The following is a 23,772-nucleotide window of genomic DNA, read 5'->3' as shown; positions in this document are numbered from 1 at the left end:
AGCAGCCACTGTGTCTTTTCCTCTTATGGTTTTGATGTCAGATAATTAAGGCAAGTAAAAATAATGATAGAGTTATATTAAAATCTTTAATGTGAAGAATACGGACATATAACATCAACAACATCAACATTTGACATTTAAGTTAACTTGAGAACTCCATTGATAGCATTTTTGTTACACATTTCCACGATTTCTTGTTATAAACAATGTAATGCTGTTGTGTCAGCCTCAACGGCTATTAATTCATAGGTTTAATTATTGATAAGCAGTTTTTTTTGCCACACGTAAAGAGCGCATGTGCATTAAAATCAAAACATCCGGTAAAATATCATGGCAGCCAGTAGAGGTGTAAATCTGTCTGTACATGATATCCGCAGAATGCCTAAAGATAATTTTTGTCAAACATAGGCTTAAACTATCACATGGAGTCACTTGAAGTGAGTGATAAAATCGTACATGTAACACGAAATTTGTTGAAATTGCACAAGATTTACAGATATACTAGTATTTTATTAGTTTATTATTTAAATTGTTCTATCTCAGCACTTTATCAGTCTCTGTTTCTCTTTGTCCAAATGGCACCATAACTTCTCTCATTGCCTGCAAAAATAAAACAAGAAGAGTATTGTATTATTTATACGGGATGTATAACAAGCATTAGGTAGGATTAGTATAATTTTATTAATGTGGTATCAATCTCACTATGGACTTATCTAAAGATTACGTAGATACAATACAAATCCGTTGCATCTGTTCCATGTCTACCTTATGGACATACCTTGTGCTGAAAGATCTGCAAGTATTTCATCCACATCAATGCCACTGTGTATGGCTAGGGCGACGTCGGTGAGGAGGTTTTTCTCCACTGCATATTTTACTGAAAAAAATAATATGAACTTTACTGAACTCTAATGTTTTTACTAAAGTCTATTATTTTAAGTTAAATACAACGTTTTATGTCTTAAATATATATGAAATTGAAACTCTTATACAGAATATATTTTGATTATTTATCTAGCAGTTAAATAAGTATTCAAACGAAGTACAGGTGAAACTCGGTTTTCAAATTGCAAGGGATCAAACCGTTTACTTCTAGATAACCGGCATTCGACTTAAATAATATTTTGTGTTCTGTACGGGACTTAAAAATGTTTTCGAGATAGCCGGAATTTTGAGATAGCCGGGAATTTTGAGATAGCCGGAATTTAGAGATAGCCGGGAATTTTGAGATAAGCGAGTTTGAGATATCGAGTTTCAACTCTATATTGATTTACACTAAGTTTTATTTACTTTACTATAGAACTACGATTATTAGACCAACTAAGTGAGGTGGTCCTATTTTCGATATTTCCTGTACTATTGACAAGAATATTTCACATTGTATCATGTAATCTTCAGGGTTCAAAAGATTTTATGATTTTAAGATTAAAGATTATACGTTTTTTTATTCAAGAAATAAGTTCTGATATAGTTTTTCATATTGGGACGTATATACTTTTGAGCTATATTTACAAAACAAAAATGAACATTGTTAACTATTTTGATATTAATATTTATTTTCCTCTACGTTGTTTATGTTTTTCTGTATTTTGTATACATATCTATCATACATAATATTATACATGTATCTGAGCCGTGCCATGAGAAATCCAACATAGTGCGCCCGTTTGCGACCAGCATGGATCCAGACAAGCCTTTGTTCGCTTTCAAAGCCTATTGCAATAAGAGAAACCGTCAGCGAACAGCATGGATCCTGAACAGACTGCTGGTCTGGATCCATGCTGGCCGCAAACGCACTATGTTGGTTTTCTCATGGTGTGGCTCATCTATACATAGCTATTTATATGACGTACCATTTGGGCCGAAAGTCTTAAATAGCTCGAACGATACCATAATACTAAAGCCAGTGTGGGAGCCGTGGGTCTAATTGCCTAATGGCAGTCTGGTTATTGAACTCTACATTTTCACTTGGCATTGCCACAGAGGTTTAAATTAGTTCAGATTTCATTGCGGATGTATTTTTGACATTTTGGTAAGAAAAATTAGAGACGCTTGTGTTTGATGAAGTGAAAGTTAATTTTAGTATGAGTAGTACAACAAGGTCACAGCAGTATGATTTTGGTGGGAAATCTCTCTTAGAAGATACATTACCCCTACTTCTTCATTTTATGACACTTTTGTCATATGTTTGTTTGTTTGTTTTGGGTTTAACGCCGTTTTTCAACAGTTTTGCCATAATTCTTTAAAATGAGGTGAGGAATTATTCTCTAAAATGGGATTAGCTATGTGTCGCAGCTCTTTGAAAGTTGTTGGTTTTTGCGAATACTGTTTCTAAAGGCTGTTGTGACCTATATGCATAGTGTGTAAATATGTAAATATGCATAGTGTGTAAATATGTAAAGTGAGCATGTTAATATGCTTACAAAACGTGTAAATGTATAGAGAATATTAGGTTACTGTCTGATAAATTTAAATTTATTAGGCGAGTAGAAGAAGATATATTAGAAAATATATTAGGCGAGGCTCTTCAGACAGTAATCTAATATTCTTACCTGCTCAGAAAATTGGGAAAAATTCATTGGAAAGAGCAACACACCAGTTCTCAGAATAGACACCCAATTAGGAATTAAAAGTTGCAAAAAAGTCAAAGTTCCTGAAACAGTTTCTAACATTTATTTCCAATAACTATAACACATAAGCTTTAAGAAACGAGCATGTCTATACTCAGTCCCTACTAATACTCGAACTATAGAATCATGAATAAAGGTACTAAGACCAAAAAGTTTCTTTTCAAACAAATTCGGGTATGTCAAAAACCTGCTTCAAATAAAAGATATTTGCATGATGAATCTCAGTTTTTCCTATTATTCTTTAAGTACATATAACAGGTTGTCAAATAATTGCTACAATGTATCTTAAATGTAGTTTTATATGAATTTATCACGAAAACCCCTTTTAGTAAATTATCTGAAAAAGAAAAGGACCAACAAACAAGCGTATACTTTCTACTAACATTTCTAAAAGAGTAGAATAATCTTAGTTATATTATAACAAATATGAAGTCAAAAGGTATGTATATTGAAAGATTCAAACACTCAAACCAATCCTTTCATTAGTGTTCAAAGACTGCTCTCCTAAATCGTATAACGTAGATTACAGATAAAGGTAACGTATATTACATATATGCGTGTTCCAATATTTGCCATAGCCAGTAAAAACCATTTATAGATGCAATACTTTTGCCTTAGTTTTATAAAAAATAATAAAGATTTGAATGTATTTTGACCCTTAAAACGTCTGTAACGTAGATTACTTTCTACGGTATTTTAACATCAACTGGAAATACTAACACAACTCTATAACTCTAACTGAAAAATGACTGCTTCGCATCAAATGTGCAATGATTGAACCACTTTTGAACCACTGTTTAAGTCTATTTAGCTTTTTTGATCATCGCTTCGAGTTTTTCAACTTCTTCGTCAAGTATTCTGAAAGAACGCCCACTGCTCCCAATACCTACTGGCTTCTGAATAAGCATTAAAACTGAATCAAAAGTAACCCAAAGTTCATCAGGTGGTGATGGCCAATTAAATGTTAATGTTTTATTTCCACGAGCTCCTGTTCGCTTCATGAATGAAACTAAACAATCTTTGTCTGTTTTGTCAACTTCTTTGACATGTCCTACATGCCACTTCTTCTCATACTGCACCGCCACCCATTCATCCTCATCAATATCACCCAGTGTTTCATTTACGTCAACGTGTGTATCATCAGCCTGTTCATTGTTTCTCTCTTCAGCTAGTGCATGAACTTCAACAACATGTGTTTCCATCTGCTCTTCGTTTCTTTCGTCAGCTTTGTCATTGATGTGTACGTTACTTTCTCATATAATCTTGTGTTCATCAAAGTCATGATGGGTACCATTTCGACACTGTTCACAATAACAGGATGTGGATCGTGCTTTTATCATACCTCTTGTACTACTAAACACTTGGTGAATTTTCATTGTCCCTTTTACTGGAACAAGACTCTTACTAGCTTCGTCCAGCTCATTTCTTGACTTCTTACAGTCGTCTTCTGTGACGTAGATGTACTTTGCACTTGTGTGATATTCCTTACCCCATACGTAAAAGTCTGTCCCATCCTGTATGTTCAGTTTACCTTGCCTTACACTCAAATCAGCCATCCGTTTTGCCGTACCTCCAATTCCATCACATGCGCCTTTACCGTGACCAGTCTCCCAAAAGTTCCATTCAGCTTCTGTTTTCAGTAGTTGTGTATGATCAGACACAATATAAAAAGATGTCTTGTTTCTGTACTGAGAGCTGGGGCTGTCAGTCCAATAATAGACCTTATTCAGCTTTCCGTTCATTTCCGCTTTTATGTCAGGTATAAGATGTTTCAATATTGCGTAGACAGTACCTATATTGTGACTGAGCTCATCAGATACAAAAACATAGTTTATATGTTTCATTTCACCGTTTTCTCTATAATACACAACAACAGGGTGTAAAGTTACAGCATTTGAATTCCAGTATGCACTTTGTACTTCGTCTGTACTTGAGCAACTGAAAATTTCAGCAAAATCCATCTGTATGATCGCATGCTCTTCGCCAAGGTTGTCTTTAAGATTCATCATTGCCTTATACTGACTTTTTATTCTGGACACATGTCCCTGGAATTCAGAGGTTTGGTCATGAACAATTTTTGTGAACTCAATTTTAGAAACATCTTTGCCGACTATTTTGGTCCTCTTTCTACCATCTTCCATTGTTACTTTTTTCCACTGCTGGTGATGTATAATTTCAGACACATCTTTCATTACATCTTCTTCAGTTGTCTCATTAATCTTTCTGATATATTCGTCGGGATTCAGTGGTACACGTGCACCAGACAATTTCAGTGCTTTTAACGTTAAAGCCATGTTTTGATGTTTCTGACATAGACATTGGTTTTTTGTTATGTATCTTGTAAGACTTATGCTCTTCGGTCGCATACGGCAAAACACAGCAAAGGAAACTTGTTTGTCTGTTTCAGTCTTGAACTTCAAATGCAAAAATTTCATACTGTCGTTCAACACTCTTTTTTGATTCACTTTTGTTCCTTCTTTTACTTTGTCGTTCTTTCCTGGCATCACACGGCTATTGTCATCTCTCATGAGGAATTCTCGTACTGTCTTCTGTGTATCTTCTCTCTCTTTTACACGCTTTTTGATCTTGGGCACAATGTCACACCGTTTGCTATCCACCTTCTTTCCTCTCTGAATCCCGGTTAATTTATTCATTTTACTATTCATTCTGTATTTATTTACAAGTTTGCCCGACAGTACTCTAGCAATTACGCCTCTACCTTTCTGACCATTTGATTTTCTGGCACTATTTATCTCGTCACTGATAACATGTGCAAACAACATGGTATCTCTGATTTTTTTCGGGACTTTTCTTGGCGTAAGACCAAGTTCAGCAATTTCAGTAGCAACTCTTTTTCTTGGTGTTAACGTCGTATCTTCTTGTTCAGTGCAGGATTTAGATTGTGATTCATCAACTTCGCTACCTTCAAATTTGTCCTCCATGACTTGATGTTCTCGTTCTAAACTAGCGTCTTTTTCAGATTCAATTTCTAAACTAGCTTCTGTTTCTGGTTCAATTTCTAAACTGGCTCCTGTGTCAGGTTCAATTTCTATACTGGCTTCTGTTTCTGGTTCAACTTCGTTTCTCAGAATTGTATTGGTATTAGTCACAGTTGCAGAAACGTTTTGTCTTCTTGGATTTTTATTCACACTTTCATGTTCAAATGGTGATTCAAGTAAAATTCTCGTTCTTGACGTTTTACTATTTTGGTGCTCTGTCTTGGCACTTTCTTTTATTTTGGCACTGTCACTTATAGGTGTGCCACATTTCTTTTTCAAACGTTCATATCTCTTAGAGACGGTTTTCACTCGTCTTTTCAGGGCTTCATTTTCCGCTCTCATACTTTTCATCTCTTTACTATGCCTCGCTGTCGCTCGTGCGATACGTTTCCTTGTCCTATTCTTTGGATCAAAAGCAGGCAGTTTTATTTGCAAAATTTCTCCACTTGTGCATGAACTTACGCCATTTTCGTCCGACTCAGCAACACACTGCACTGCTCTTCCTTCTGCACTTTCACGGTCCGATTGCCTTTGTTCTAAAAGTTTTCTAGCACGATAATTACTGACATATTGTCTTACTTTCTGCCTTCTAGATTTCTTAGAAGATTCTGATCTTTCATCAATTGGTATGTAGTATTTCTTTGTTCGTTTTCGTTCATTCTCAAGAAATTTGCTCCCATCTTGTTCTTTCTTCCTCTCCCGATAAGCTTTTTGGATCTCAGCTCTTGTCTTCCCCATATCAGCCCTAAAATATGACAATAACAATGTTGTAATCTACGTTACCAACTTTGTAATATACGTTACTACAGTGTTTACTGCTATACAGGACTCATATTGGCTAATTTCTGTAATCTTATTGATGTAAGAGTTTGTAAGAAGAAAGAATTACGAAATAAAACCATAATATTTTAGGACTATACCTTACTAACCTCATGTAAAAATTTTTTTCTAATACTGGTAATCTACGTTACCATGTTATCATGGCAGTTTAGATAAATATATAGCTTTTGTAATACATTGTAGACAATGGAAACGATCACTTATTCTTCACTGAAGTATTATTTATATATTTCTAAGTCAAAACTATATTTTTTTATTATATCTTCGACAAAAATAACAATGGAGCAATACTACTAAAACAATTTATTAAATTTTGTTTTCAAAAACAATGTCATTTGTTAGACGTTAGATGAATAATATCTACTTTGTATTACGTATACGGACTTATAAATGGATATTTTCTAATGCAAAGCATGTATATGGTTTAAATTTTAATTTGATGGTAACTAAAATTCTTACCTTTGCTGACGTTCAGTTGCAAATCAGAATAACAATTTAGAGGTCAAAACGTGCAGACGAGATCAAAATGGCTGACGAAAACAAATGGCGGATCAGTAAAAAGGGGGAATAACGCATCGGCGATAGAATATCCCGTATTATAATACTGTACGGCACTATTTCAGTGATTCGTAACGTTGATTACTGGTAACGTTTATTACAGAAGAAAAGATTAATGTTGTTCTCTCCGTCGTATTTCAAGTAAGATAATCAACGACTTTAATAATGGAACATCTTAAGGTAACCTTTCATTATTACTTGCCACAACTTTCATAATAACGTAAGTAAGATTTCTAATGCAATCACGTAGATTACATTCTTAACTATAACCACTTGCTTAGCACAACAGGGCGTTGAATGTCAGAAAATCTTAGACAGAAATGTGAAAATTACTTTTAAACAATATAGAGTTATACATTTTGGTTTAAAGGTGCATAAAATATAGCCTTGCTTACGAACTATATAAGCATTACCTTATGAGTAAAACTTTGTAACGTAGATTACTACATATTATGCGACATGAATTCAGCCTGTCAGAAACAAATTCAATGAGTATTTGGTGGATCAAATTTATGTTGCATAAAAGTTCCATTAGTGTTTTATCACATGTGAAAAGAACTTATCTGGCAAAAACTATACTACTGCATGAACTATGTTTATTTGAGGGCACTATTGGTTGCGACAGGCATTTTCTCTTGATATTAGCCTCTTTCAGGCATATAAAATTATTTTTTGTAAACATGTGTGCTACACTTGCTTATGATTTTACTATTACACAATAAATTATACAGCTCAGGACAAAATGCGACATATAAATGCAGCATACCTATAGGATATCTATGGGCGACATTATTATAATGAAACTGTGTGTCTATTCTGAGAACTGGTGAACAGCGTGCAGACTTGACGTCATATATGACATTTGCATGTGCAATTCAATTTGTGGATAAAACTGAAGAAAAAAGGCATTAACTTTTTTTTTGTTTCTGGATAAAAACTTTAGATATAAGCGCTTGTTTTCTTAGTTAGAACATTTCCAATACAATGATAACGATTGTTTTCAAAGTTTCCGGCTGAAGTGCTGTAAAAGTGAAAAAAAGAAATAACTTTTTTGATTCTGGATAAAAAAACCTTTGATTTGACTACTCATTTTCTAAGTTCAGACATTTCCAATGCAATGGTGACGGTTTCAGTGCACAATTTTGATAAGATATGTGATTTCAAAAGTTCCCGCAAAAGTGATATCTTGACACTGACTAGATAAAGCAAAGTTTATTAGGCAGGCCAATTGTGTGCTATATCTTGTATAAGGGTAGGATAATTTTAAAACGCTTACCGCGTATTTTGGTGGGTAGATGCTTTTTATAATTATGATTTGAGCGATTTTAGACTTTTGGCCCAACCGGTACGTTATACTATTTCAGGGTGTTGATTTGAGGAGTTTTGGAACTTAGCTCTTGCTAGATTGCTTTTTATATTATGGTAATACCCTTGATTTAAAGATTAGTCATGACATATTTTATACTTTTCAAGAAAAATGAGTTTAAAGGCTTTGCTGTATACTACAGATGAGAGATATTTTTGGTGGACATATACAGTTGTATGGAAGGTATAAAGTCATGAAAAGAAAGACTTCTTTTGAATGTTTGTTGTTTTGCATTATTTTAAGCAGTTAAGAAAATGGGTTCTTTTTGTATCTAGTTATATAGAGGACAAAGTATGCTAAAAGGAGTCATGTTTCATGTGAACCGTTTTTTGCATGGTACTTTTATATGCAGGTGAAAACTCGGTATGCCCCATGTGGTTCTGGGACGATCTGTGCATGAAAAGAATTGGAACCACTGCCTTACCCTTGCATGATCGTAGAGGCGACTATTAGGGTCTTAACACTTGGTTTTGCTGTAACTCATGCTTTTATTTCGATGTAAATGAGATGTGAAACCAAAATTTGTAGTCCTGTTTGGCGCCATATAAGCTATACTGTGTTGGTGCGCCGTAAAACCCAAAGAAATAAATAAATGGACGAGTATAATTCACTCAGGCGACGCTCTCGTGAAATTATTAAAATGATAGCAGAGTTTTCGTAGGTGCAAGCCTGTCCAATGTTATGTCATCATCAGCATTGGAGTAAGATATCTTGCAATATGATAGCTATATTACTCTGTCGTTGTAATACACACATTTTGTACTAACGTGGTGCAGATCATTAGTCACCGCCGTTTTTTTTTTACTTTTTTTCATGGTGCCCTTGTTTTGCGCTAATATAGTACAAGCAGGGCTACCACTGTTCATGCTTTTCTTTTTAACATTCTCTAGGTCTCATTTTTCGCTTATACGGTACGGAAACAAGTCTACTGCCGTTTGCACATTTCTCTATAAAATTTCGTTGTCGATGCTCTTGTTTTGCGCAAAAATGGTACCAAAACAGGGCTACCACCGTTTAAACGTTTCTTTATAACATTCCCGAGGTCTTTTTTTGCTAATATTGTACAGAAACGGGTACCTTTTTTTTTTAACATTTCATTCTCGGTGCCGTTGATTAGCGCAGGAATGGTACATATTCAAATATGATTCAACCTTGGGAACATGTTTTATTTTCTGACGAAAATGTTTTGCATTTGCAAAATAATTGTTGAATTAAAAATTTCCAGTGATACTTTATGAAAAGCTAAATCAGATTCTAATTGGATAAGAAACTGGTAATTGGCTTCTACACTGGTTAATTAAGCCCTTTTAAAAAGATTTAATGAATCGTACATTTTCAAGAAATGTAAATATAATACTGCAGTAATTAGATAAAACCTAATGATCTTCCATGTTAAGGTAGCTCTGCACGTTTGATCAAAATGTTTTCTACAATGGAGAATTTTATTTAACCGTGATGTCTTAAAACTTCAGAATATACTTCGAAAATTCGGCAAATAAAAAGTATAGGGTCTAGACTGATTTGAAAAATTGGGCCTTGCACAAATTTTCGTCTTGGATGGGCGTGTGTTGGGAAAATCACAATTTTAATAACATTTTCGCTAATAGATTTTTTTCTATAATGTAGCTTTTTATGAAACTTATCACAATTGTATATTAAGATATGGTCTACAATATGGTCAAATAAATGTATGGGCTTATCATGATTCAAAATATTTGCCCATGATAAAGATATTCGCATATTTCAGGCTGATTTTGAGACATTATTTGGAATTCTTTAAGGTGTCAAACTTTTTAATAACACATGTTATCTCTAGGAAGATAGTAACGTCGCAATTTTAATGATTTAACTCACAGCTTGCTAATAATTCATATATTTTCCGTTTCTTTTTCCGTACGACGAATCCAGGCTTTATCTACGTTATTCGAATAAGTGAAGTAACGTCACTACTTCCTGTTTTAATATCAAACGTGCAGAACTACCTTAATGCTGTAAAAAATTTATATAATCACAACGTCGCATTACTTGCATGTATTGAATAACACAAATAACACATAAACTATCGAAACTGTCATTAGCATTATTGCTTTTGTACTGAACGAGACAATTATTTTACAAAATTAGAATATTTATTTACATTTTGTATCCTTGATAGAGCTACCTTATGAAACAAAGAGCAGTTGTTATTAAGTATCTTGTTATGTAAACAATCCCAAAACATAAAGTTACAAAGTTTATGCATATTGTGAATTTAATGCAGTTTTTTTTTCTAAATTGTAACTTGTTTACTTTAAACACAAAACAGTAATTGTGCTCTAGTTCACAATGTACTGTAGTTAAAAAATTAAATTTGACGCCTACAGGGTAACCGTTGAAAAAAGATAGATGGTGTCCGGAAAACACATTTGCTATAGCGACAAGACTATAATCTAGCAATGATGTAAGTAATCACGGTTTATGTACACTTTGCGTTTGTCAGTACTCCTGACTAGTTATTCTTTAATTTTACAGAAGGAATGTAACTACTGTGCCTTTTTTCACGTCGGGTAAACATGTTATTCAAAGGTTATACCTTATTTTAATAATTCCATTTTTGCACAGGACATTGTGTGTAGAAACGTTTTTAATATATGCATAAAATTCATACGTACAATAAAAAATAGAACCTTTAGCAGCGTGTGAATAATACTTTTGCGTATACACTACGTTCAAATTGCACGTGACTCCATTCAGCATAATCAGTTTTAATATTAACGAGAAACGACATAGATATTTTCAGAGCAGTTAGACATGGTTAAAGTGATACAGAAAATTTTAAAGAATTCAGATATGTGAATATGTCATTTGACTCTTTTTGCATCAAGGGGACGAAATATGTTAGATATTTAGCTATTTGTACGCGTACGATAATCACATATTACGACCACCTTTATAACGTGTGTTAGTTGTAATTTGTCTTGTTGACTGAAAAATTTACTGAAAATTTGTCTTTTTGGCCGAAAAATTGTCTTGTTGGCAGAAAATTGGTCTTGTTGGGTGAAAATTGGTCTTGTTGGCTGAAAATTGGTTTTGTTGGCTGAAAAAGTTGGCTGAAAATTGGTTTTGTTGGCTGAAAATGAGTCTTGTTGGCTGAAAATTTGTCTTTGGCCGAAAATTTGTCTTGTTGGCTGAAAATTATCTTATATTGGGTATACCATAAGCATACAAGTTCAAAAATGGTTATATTATGCTTTCTGCTTTTTAATTTTTGATACTTCTGGTGTAGGAATTGGGGATAAATAAAACATGTAAAATGTTCACCATATTGATACGATGTACCACTTCAATTCATCTAGTACAATCGCTATAGCAAAATCATGTTTCTTTTGCGAAAATAATGTATGCGTTTCAACGTAATACTAATTTAGACGACACAGTAATGAAACAAATCGATAAACTGTAAAATTTTGAGAGGAATCCGTTTTAAAGAATAGCTTTTAAAATACTTTTTTTATGAATTGCCACATACATTACTATCTTTGCCATGTATATGATCAGTTTTAAGTTATTTGTATGCACATAACATATCAAGTTGTATGTGTTCACTAAACTCATGAAATTGATAATTGACGTAAATGTATTATGAAAATGTAATTAAGAATTATATGAAATACTCAGATAACAGGGTCGTTTATACTAACTGATTTATTATTATAATCATAGTTATATTATGATTATAGTTATTTTTATTTTGTTATTGTTAATATACATGTAATCACTCGTGCTATTGTTATGGGACAGGATAGCTTATTTTGAATAAAAATACCTATTTTACGAAAAGGTTGTTATATTCTTACTCCCTCATCGATGTGGGTTCAAGCCTCACTCTGGGCGTTGAATTCTTCATGTGAGGTAGTCATCCAACTGGCTTACGAAAGGTCGGTGGTTCTACCCAGGTACCCGCTCATGATGAAATAATGCACTGGGTCTTCCTCCACCAACAAAGCTGAAAAGTCGTTGTACGACCTATAATTGTGTCGAAGCGACGTTAACCCCAACAAAATAAATACAAAATGTAAATGAATTATGTTCTTACTTTCATCACGAAATTCACCAAAAGTTCCTTCCTTCGTTTCTGTTTCTATATGTACCGGTTTGTCCTCTGAAATGATTAAACAAAAACATGTATTCCTCTTGAGAAGGAACACTTATGGTCAGCATTTCACACTTGACTGAGCATGTAATGGATACAAGGGTACTGTCAGATTCATCCGAATACCAGTAGGGCGCCGCCATTTTGGACTCGTGCATATTTATTACAAATAGCCTCTATGCCAATGTGTGTTCGTACGTATTTATGTAAATCTATTGTAAAATGCATGTTACTGTGGAGTGCTACTTCGGCATAGAATTTCGAAGATTTTAATATACTAACAGACTTTCATCATTATCATATGATGCTAAAGTCAGATTTTCTTCAAAGACAAATCATTGCATATGTGCTAGAAGGAACCTTTTGAACAGCTTAATCTTGTCAATACATTCATGGTTACCGACGAACTGTTTCCTAACGCCCAATTACAGATCGAGTAAACAGCGACGCAAGAATAAATATCCGGCCCTGACATGGCATTTCAAAAATAAAAAAAATGTGTTAACAGCAGATGAACTTGTTTATACACGATTTTTCTCATATTAATACATGGGCGGACGCAGTGAAAAAGGGTAGTTTTTATACAAGAATACAGCAGCATGGATGCATGCGAATATAAGCATGAAAAGTGTCTTATTTTATGTAAAATACATTCCACATGCAAACCGTTTGTCCGGGAACTGAGACTGGCAATGATCTTGTGAAGTTTGTTGTAAATTCATCAAGAGGTGTCAGACGGGAGTTGCTTGGACAAACTTTGTGGCAGGCGGACGGACGGACATCGACAGACAGACGGACTACACTAAATCAATATACAACAAAATGTATGTCACACATGACATGTGGGAGACATAAATTGATACAATATTTCTGAGATTCAGAAACTTATTCATTTGTATTGTTCTACTTCTGACTGAATCTCACTGTAAGAGCTGAGCAATAAGCGTTACATTGTGTGCACTTCCGGTGTTATGACTGTATATTGGCGTTAACGATTACACACTGTGTTTAGGTAAGGACGAATACCTTACCTTCCTTCAAATATTGCAGATAGAGATCATCTCTCTCGTTCTCGAGACGCTTTGCCAGTTCTTTCCAGTTTGTGACGTCAGGTCTTTCTTTAGAGTCGTGCACTGCAGTGTCCGCAAATGAACCTGGCGTTTTCAAAGGAAATTGCATTTAGTTTTCTATAAAGTGGAACTCTGCATTGGAATTTATCTTTATTTTACTAGTAGTTGTTCTTTCCTGTCATGTCAGGTTAACATAAACCAACCGACTAATATTTTGATTTGCAAATTGACTATCGGAAGGAAACAAAAATTAATTTTACCTTCAATTATCTTGTCTTCTTTTCTTGTGTTTTTAGTGTCTTGTACAAGTTCTTTAAGCGTCTGTAAAAGAAGATAAACACTGTATCCTTCAACTAAAGATTTGTTAAAATGTTTGTGACATACAATTTATGCCTGCTAAATACAGCATACAGATAACATTGCAATTTAAATCTTTTAGCTTTAACAAGTATCATTCTGTAATTTTGTATGTATCACTATTACTTAAAGGCTCATAATGCCTTCGTTTATAATGTGTCAGTCACATTTTTCATAATCAATGTAAAATGTATAGATTTCTTGGTAAATCCTATTTTCAATAATAATTTTCTGTAATATTTGACAAGGATTTGAATATTAAGTAACATAATAGAAAGTTTTATTGAGTCCATTGTTTTGATTATCTCCCTTTATGACTCTTATCATATAAAATTATGTGCAATATTAAAAGAAGTGTTTTTCTACCAATGTAATTATGCATAACGTTTATTTGAAAAGCTGTTTCATCTGTTTTAACATAAAATTTAAAGCCTTATGAAACTTTAAGGGAATTAAAAACAATAATAGTTTATAAAATCTATTTGATCTTCTTTTGCTAGCTTGGCCGATAAAATAGCTATTACTGAAAAGTACATGTTTTTTTTTTCTAATTAGGATGTTATTTCTTATTAACTGGCCAATTTTTTAATTGTGCCTGTGTCCTTTCAGTGTATGTTGGGTGGATGGGGGAGGGGCTAGCGGTTGAACAGGAAACTGTCAGTTTGAATCTTAAGAAAATGTTCTCCCGTTAAACCCTTGATATATACCTTTAGTTTTTGTAACTCTTTCGGTGTAAGAGTTTCAACGAATTTCTTCATGTTAATGATTCTCTCCTGACTTCCACTTTCTTTGCCGACGGAATTCAACAAAGTTTCGTCGGTATCTCCATCACTTTTGTCCGATTTTTCTTTACCGTGGTCTGTCGTCTGCTTCGCGCTTTCTTCGATATTGTCCGCCAGATTTGTTTTTGTAATCCCCGCTGTTTCCAACTTTTCTAACTGAAATAAATTTTTTGTTATTAAACAAATGCCAACTGTTTTAAATCGTTATATTAAAAAAAAAAAACAGACGTGCGGACTGTTCAGGGTAGCTAAGGGAATACGGCCAAGAAAATCTTGGTCATATTTCTCTGAATACTCTTAAAAAACTTTGTAGTCCTTTTATTGTTGTCAAAGACTGCAATATCCGTATGATTATGTATTCTCCGTCTATTTCGGCAATCTTCGGCGGTCACTTGCACGTGGATTTCGTCCGAAATCGCTTCCGGAGAATTGGTAATTAAATGGCAATTGTCCTTTATATTATCATTACGGGCAACTACATGTACCTCTCTAGCTTTTTCTTAGACAGACAGACAGACAGACAGACAAATATTTTATTGGAGACTTGTACATTGTACATTGTACATTGTCTATAACACATAAGTTACATAAATGATATCAACGTGAAATTACACATAAAGTTCATAAATAGTATCAGCGTGCAATTATAAACGGTTTTGAAGAAAACATTATATATTATAAATATAAATGGAAAATTAATAATTGTATAAACCTGATGTCGCGGGATTGTAATAAAGCAATTACATAAAAACGATAATATACTAGTGCAATAAAGCAGAGCCTCGGATTTTCTTATTTTATTCAGCTCGTTTAATAAATTCAGTATGACACTCATGTAATATCCTCTAATAACTACCGTTTTATTTTTTGGAGACTACGTATGTCTGTACGTGCGTTACGAATACAAACTGGTAGATATAGTGGTAAAAGTATACCCAGACATGAACGTCGTTGTTTAGTTTGCTATACAAAAGGTTTAGAAGACGAGTATCACTTTTTATCTTGCCTCCTACAAGTTTCTTGCATTTCTATTGGTCAATAGACGTCACGTGGAGACAGGATATACTCCATATCCTGTTAGTACATTTCAGATATGAATTTTGATTTAAAAAAAAAATGGCTGCCGCTTTGTTAATTTACAAAATATTAGATTATAGCATGTAAGTAAAGGTTAGTCGGTAAGATAAAATCGTTACACAGCTTGTCGGTGACAGGATACGGGATATACGCTGTCGAGGAAATCCATATCAGGCGAGTAACTAATAATATGTTAAGTCCTCATTATTTGATATGTCAATAGATTATATCATGTTAGACCATCAGTTTTTAAATATATATACTAAAACACTGATCTTGCAGACTTACCAAAGATTTTAGCTTCGACAAACTGTTTGTTAGGTCTTCAGCATCTAAACCTAAAATACAGAAAACAAAACAAAACGGAAGGGTGATTCACTTATTCCTGATTCGGTAAAATTGCTAAATTTTCTCATCAACTATATTTATGCTGGCAATATCATGTATTGTTCTGTGGTACATGTAATATTGATTTTGAATTTATAACCCTGTAAACCATACACAGCCATTTTTGAAACAAGATAATAAAAAAAAGAAAGAAAAGACAACTCCTTACAACTGCTCAATTCTTATAAAAAAAAATAGGATATGATAGTTGCTCCAAACATTTCTTTCTTTTGTTTGTTTATTTGTAAAATCTGAATTAAAATATTTAAGTAATTTATTGTGCTAGGCTTTAACACTTGCAAGAATTGCAAGTATTGTTCAATTTTGTGAGGCAATTAAAACGATAATTAAAGATAACATCATAATGCAAAAACAAAACAGCATGTTTACTATCACTTCGTGGAAAATTTTTACAAATAATGTGTAACAGAATCTTGAAGCGTAAAGAAGAAATGTTCAGAAAACGCAATATTACAGACGTGGAAAGAGAACAAAATTATAATAATTGCTCACTCAGAATGACAAAACGTCTCTATAAAAGCAAGTAAAATGGCAGAATCTCGAGGCTAAAATTATTAGACTGAAATTAAAACAATTAAATTGCAAGGCCAGAACGATGAAGTGTGAGGACTCCCGTATTTTTATAAAATGAATTCTTCATTAAAGTCACCGAGAGACACAACCATTTCCGGAATTCCATTTTATTGCGAATGAATCAGTATTTTACGGAAGAAAATGTGTGCCATAAATTTTGCGATGCTGTTTTGCGTGTCTTGTTACATGTGTATATATCATCTTGGTTTTGCGTCTCACTGGTTAATTAAAAAATGCTAGTCCCCGGACTGTATGCCCTGCTCTTCTTACTGGGTCTCAGCTAATTTAATATGAAGGATTCTTACGAAATTTAGATATCCGTGATCTATATTGGGGTTGAATAATTTTGATTACAGTTACAAATCCTGTTTTAATAAATTGAATATTTCTGAAAAACTTCATATCCAAACAAGCAATAAACCAGTATAAAATCGTTGTCAGAATTGTGAGTTTTAAATAACTGTTTAAATAAAATAACCAAACTGTGTTTCCGGACTATTTCTCCTGCACAGTGAGTTAGACTGATATTGGGATGCACGCGCGTCTCAATTTACAGCCTTGTTTTCAAGACTTCCGCCATGAGATGTCTTTTAACTAGATTTGTGTCTCTGCTATAACATTTATAACAATTAATTCCCTTAAAGCTTCCATAGAAACTGACGGGTTTGATATTAAACGAGTTAACAAAACGGATTTATTTTTAATTTCATTGTCCATTTGAAGGAAGATTCAATTAATCTTTTCCAATCTTTATCAAGTGTCATAAATTGGCGTGGAAATAGAGTCTTTGTCGTCATTCACACCGAATTTTCTTTCAAAGTTCGAGGCTAGAAAAAAAGTGATGTAAATCCTACCAGCTGAACGTTTCATAGGGTTGATAGGTACACCATACACAACGGCCAGTGTCACCGATATCTTGATAAATAAAATACTCGGCTGCATATTTTATTTTTCTTCTCGACCTGAAAATAAAATGAACATATAATTCAGTTAATATACAGTATTACAAAAATCAGTATAATTCAGACACACTCGCAATCATGGAGATCGCGTTTTTTGTCAACCAGTCAGATGAAAAACTATTTTCAAAATGTTCAATTACTTATTCGTGAAGAGTGACCTTTGTGCATTGTTCTTATCTTAGACGAGAGTTAAGTTAAATGATGGTTCATCCTAGCTTTTGCCCACAGCTTGGCCTATGTCACCTGGCATGCCCTTCAAAACGTTTTTGAAGCCAAAATGGTGAAAATAGTTTACTTCTATGAACTTCCCGTAGAGTATAAACCGGAGCGTCTTAAAATTTTGAGGCTAAAATAGGTAACTGTTCACGGCCAAAGAGACTCCCAAGAGACTGGTTGCTGACAATATATGGTAAGCGCACCCTTCCACAGACGATTCTAGCCTCTCACTCATCGGCCGCTGAAATCGCTGAATGGAGGCGAGGACACCTTGTGGCAACGTTAAATGTCGCAACGCCGCTAAATGTCGCAACCACCGTTATATGTCGCAGGTTGACGTTAAATGTCGCAACCACCGCTAAATGTCGCAAATCGCCTGCGCTAAATGTCGCACCTTTACGTTAAATGTCGCAAAAATTGCCCATCGTTATGTCGCAACTCCACGCTAAATGTCGCACAGCAAAATAAGATTAAACAGTCTTTACAACTTAGAGATAAGATAAGAGGTAATGCATGCTTGCATGCATCAGTATGCAATGTTTGATTTGGAAGGGCTGAAATACCTTTTACTCTAATCTGCACGTTTGCTTTTCAGTGGTCCCGCACCATACATACGTTATATATTCTATATCTAAGGTTTGAGCACTAACGTAGTACTCGCCACAGTACAAATTATTTCAGGTCTGAACTATGTAATTCTATGGAGTCCTGTTTAGCTCATGAGATTTAAGCTCGCGCTCCGTATTGTCGCGCGTTGTATCGCATGTCTTTAGTCGACCTTAATTTCGTTACACAACAGCCGGGGCCAGAAATTGTTGATGGAGGAGGGGTGGGGTAGGGGTGGGGACCATTTAAAAAAAAGCGTCATCGCGACGTGCGGTAGGTACGGGGTTCCTATTCGTATTTTGGGAAAGTTTTTTTATGTACAGTATGAAATGCTGGCCTGTGGTGCATTTTTGTCTATTTTTTTGAGTACGCACTAGAGGGCACTCCCTTATTTTAAGTGGTTAGGGTCTTTTCCATTCACAATTTGAAATACAGGTATGGAATGCTGGACTTTTACTGCATTTTTTATTCAAAATTTCGGTGTAAGGGAGAGGTTATCCCTGCCATTTCGAGGCTCAGCGGCTCTCCCGGGAACGTTTGAAAAGCAGGTATAAAATGGTTGCCTCTGGTGCATTTTTTTGTCTTAATTTAAGGTACTGGAGGGGTACTCCTCATTTTAAGGGGTCAAGGGTTCTTCCCCTGGGAATTTTGAAATATAAGTATAAATGTTCGCCTTTGGGGCGGTTTGGTCTACATTTTGAGAAATATTATTTCCAAAGTAGTCGGGTGCAACTTAGATGAGTATAAGTCACTACTAAGCAACAGGATGGGGTTGGGGTGGGATCGGCTCGGGCCGCGATCCGGGCTGTTACACAACAGGATGTTTAACTACGCGACACGAAGACTGTAACTGTGTTTTGTACCACCTGTAGAAAACGAATATTTTCTATTAATCAGCATGGATTCTATTTCTTTTTGGAGGTTTACATTTCAAATCATAAGGTAAACTATCAAGCTTCAATGGCGGAGAAAGATCCTATGTGGCCCTTTGTACTATTTTTAGGTAAAGCGGGAATTTGATATTATTTTACTTTTAGTCTCTTAAATTGTTTGGTTTAGTCTCATTCCCCTAATTATCCTACTTTCCGCCTACCACACATAACCCCTCTCTCTCTCCCCATCCCCTTCAGAAATGTAAATATTTATATTTTTATTAATTGTCTTGGTGCTGTGTGTTGTGTCTTAGATTTCTGTGTCGTTATTCACCTGTTCCCCACCCATACCCAACCCCCAAAACAAACAGTATCATTACCAAATCGTATTTAGTTAGAAGAAACCTCTAATATTTCTGTCCTAAAACACTGTCCTATTACAAAAATAAAAATATTTCTTGCGTGACTGTTCAAACAAGGTGGAACTCAGTGAGCGATCTAGGGCCAACAAGGCCCGCTTGTTGCTATACGTAAACAACACTTATTCATTAAGATAATTATTTGTATTACATAACCGCTTAATTTTTCTTCCTTCAAAAAAAGTAAATATACACAAGGAATTGATAGTCATAGTGTCATAGTGCGACATTTAGCGTTGGTGTTGCGACATATAACGGTGGGCAAATTTTTGCGACATTTAACGTTAAAGGTGCGACATTTAGCGGCAGACGATTTTGCGACATTTAGCGGTGGTTGCGACATTTAACGTCAACCTTGCGACATATAACGGTGGTTGCGACATTTAGCGGCGTTGCGACATTTAACGTTGCCACACACCTCTCCCTTTCTGCACACAACGTTGAGCGTAAAGTTTGGAACGCCATTTCTTGCCTACCTAGCGGGGAAAGTATACATTTATCGAGCATGTACCGGGGATATATATTCCTGTCTTTCCCTAGGGAAATACCTTGTCTAAATTAGCGTGCACTAAGGTGACGTCACATAGTACTGGTACCATTGTGACGTCATAAACTTTATAAATAATGTCAGGAAATACCCAAACCAATTTGTCTCCACGATCTATTTTGAACATGATAGGCAAGAAAAATTATCTAACATGTCTGCCTGTGTAAGACAGCTGTTTTCCCTACCTTCGGGACAGCATGGATAAAAAACCTCGCTAACGCTCGGGTTTTCCATTCCACACTGTCCCTCGGGTAGGGAAAACCCCGTCTTACACAGGCAGGCATGTAAGATCTTTATAGTCTTCTCTGATGGCCTTCGTCTCTTAATTAACGTCAACGTCTAATCTTTTAACTGTTGGATCCAACGATTCCGTAGCTAAGTTTTTCCTTGAATATTCTTTAATCTTTACCACTTACTATTCAATGGGGTGTTCACTAAAAATTTACTGACTGAATAGCTTACAGTGCAGACCATGATCAGCCTGCAAAATCCTTGGTGTAATTCGAACATGTTAGAATGGAAACAGATTTTGGTTTCGCGTGCTTTGTTGGTCCTTGTCCTTCGTGATTAGATGACTACGCATCTGAACTCAAAACCATGTTTTATTTTCCAACAAAGCACGTAAAATTAAAATCTATTTCCCAAATAACTGACAATCTCTATTAATTAGATTGAAAAAAAAAAAACAAAAAAAAAAACTTTAAGCAAAAACACTACGGATAGGAAATTTTGATATACTTGCGTCTAATTCTAAAAAGTGTTTATTCAATATGGGCCTATTGAATTGACTTTTTCGGGAAGCGTCCATGACTATACAAATCAGGCTTAAATGCATAAATATTAAATGGTGCACGCTGACCGTTCTTCATTAATAATTCCAAAAACTCATAACTCTGAGCGTCTCATCCTTACCCATAATGCATTTTTGACTTAATTATATGCTAAGCAACCACTCGTACCTTTAATCACGTAGTTTTTAATGGATCATTGGCTTAATATAACATTGTTAATGTATTTGCTTATACCATAAATGTATTTTTGTCTTAGTTACAAGTGATTATTCTACCCCAAATCCAACAATACTCATGTCTTTTTCGTACCCATGATGCATTTTTCACTTAATTATAAGCTTACTGACATTTTTGCCCATAATTCAACTTTGTTTATGTCATTTTCATATCCAAAATGCAATTTCGCCTTAATTAAATTCTTTTGTTTACAGTTGTGTACGCTACAGAAATATTTCTTTGATAACGTCTGTATTAAAGCAAAAAAAATGATCAATACTCCCATGTTATCGCATTTTTGTGTCGTAAGAAAGTTTTGTCATGTAAATAGTGAAATTGATACACTGGTTGACTTTTTTTTCCTGTTCAGCTAATTTAAAGATGTCGGATTCAAACGCGTTGAAAAGGTTACAGAAAGTTACAGTGTTACTCAACATTCCACATAGAATTTGTGGACTGTAAATCAACATTCCACAGGAATTAAACAGTTATAGATTCAATAATGTAAAACAATAATCCGCATAATTATACTATAACTAAACATTCCACATAGGACTGTATCTCAACATTACATATAGGAATGTAACTCAACATTCCACATAGGAATGTAACTCAACATTACATACAGGAATGTAACTCAACATTTCACATAGGAATGTAACTCAACATTACATTTAGGACTGTAACTCAACATTCCACATAGGAATGTAACTCAATATTCCATATAGATGTGCAACTCAACATTCCACATAGGAATGTAACTCAACATTCCACATAGGAATGTAACTCAACATTCCACATAGGAATGTTACTCAATAGTCCATATAGATGTGCAACTCAACATTCCACATAGGAATGTAATCACATAGGAATGTAACTCACATTCCACATAGGATATAACTCAATATCATATAGATGTGCAACTCAACATTCAACATAGGAATGTAACTCACATAGGAATGTAACTCAACATTCCACATAGGAATATAACTCAATATTCCATATAGATGTGCAACTCAACATTCCACATAGGAATGTAACTCAACATTCCACATAGGAATGTTACTCAATATTCCATATAGATGTGCAACTCAACATTCCACATAGGAATGTAACTCACATAGGAATGTAACTCAACATTCCACATAGGAATATAACTCAATATTCCATATAGATGTGCAACTCAACATTCAACATAGGAATGTAACTCACATAGGAATGTAACTCAACATTCCACATAGGAATATAACTCAATATTCCATATAGATGTGCAACTCAACATTCCACATAGGAATGTAACTCAATATTCCATATAGATGTGCAACTCAACATTACACATAAAGCAATATAACTCAACATTCCACATAGGAATGCTCACTTTCTTCTGTTAGATCTTTTTATAATATATACATTAAGGTAGTGGAGCCGTAAAGATAATCGGCATATTACGTATTTTCCGTATACGATTTCGGCTTTCTCCGGTTTTTTACGGAATGTCATATGCGCGTTCAGCTATATTTACGTCCGAAGAATGACGTATTGCACAACGAGATTACGTAATCATACGTAAATTGCCGAGTGTCATTTCTGGTTCTCTACCTTAGAAGTAAAATACATATGTGTTAAACAAGAGAGTGAAATGTGAAAGGAGAACGTCGACTTAATTAACCACCTATATCTAACTCATTTGTATCAGTTTAGCCCAGTCGTATTTAATCATGTGTAATAAACTGACTCTCTCGATTCCCCAGTCATTTCTTGGTCAAGTTCGTCGCAGATTTTTTTTTTCAAATGTCACAATGTTTTGATTTTTATGATGACTTCAAAGTTGAAACTATTGATTTTCCACGTGTAAAAGTAAAATGCATTTAAACTATTCCCCCTAAAAAAATCATCAATTATTTTGTTACATTTTGTGAAATAACGTGAATTTATATATATTAAATTATTTCTATATCTGAAAAACTTACCTCCAGTGGAAAATCGACAGTTACTTATTAACGTCCTCAAAAATATCTGATATCTGTACCCCGATTTGTGGAACTTCTATATTCTAAATGGATTTTGTAAATACATAAACTTTTGAATGTTTTATTTTGAAATGAGTATGTAATATTTATTTAACTCCGATATAACTAAATCCGATCTGTCAAAACTATATCCCAGTGTGTCCAAACTAATACATGCGCTAGTTGTGTTGACGCACATGCGCGATAACGTCGGCGAAATTAAGTAGTAAAATGATGGCGAACTATCCGCTATCCGCCTTTAAATTAATCATCTTTCAGTCCATTTCTGTTGTGAAACTATTTGAGCAAGTTAAGCCCTTTAAGGCGTCGAAAAACATTGGA

General features: G+C 34.4%; 1 protein-coding gene across 1 annotated transcript; it reads right to left on the bottom strand.

The window, feature by feature from the left end:
* Positions 1-67: 67 nt before the first annotated feature.
* Positions 68-23,772, bottom strand: LOC123542491 (uncharacterized). The gene is made up of 9 exons (XM_045328386.2): positions 23,392-23,772; positions 17,647-17,754; positions 16,100-16,149; positions 14,660-14,890; positions 13,856-13,916; positions 13,557-13,679; positions 12,469-12,534; positions 779-877; positions 68-600 (listed from the first exon to the last, which is right to left on the bottom strand). The coding sequence occupies exons 2-9, from the start codon at positions 17,732-17,734 to the stop codon at positions 551-553; spliced, it is 768 nt and encodes a 255-aa protein (XP_045184321.2). The 5' UTR covers positions 17,735-17,754; positions 23,392-23,772; the 3' UTR covers positions 68-550.

The sequence above is a fragment of the Mercenaria mercenaria genome, chromosome 19, assembly GCF_021730395.1.
Source record: "Mercenaria mercenaria strain notata chromosome 19, MADL_Memer_1, whole genome shotgun sequence".
In the NCBI taxonomy this organism is placed as follows: Eukaryota; Metazoa; Mollusca; class Bivalvia; order Venerida; family Veneridae; genus Mercenaria; species Mercenaria mercenaria.
The sequence above is the reverse complement of the archived record's forward strand: the minus strand, read 5'-3'. Positions and strand labels throughout refer to the sequence as shown.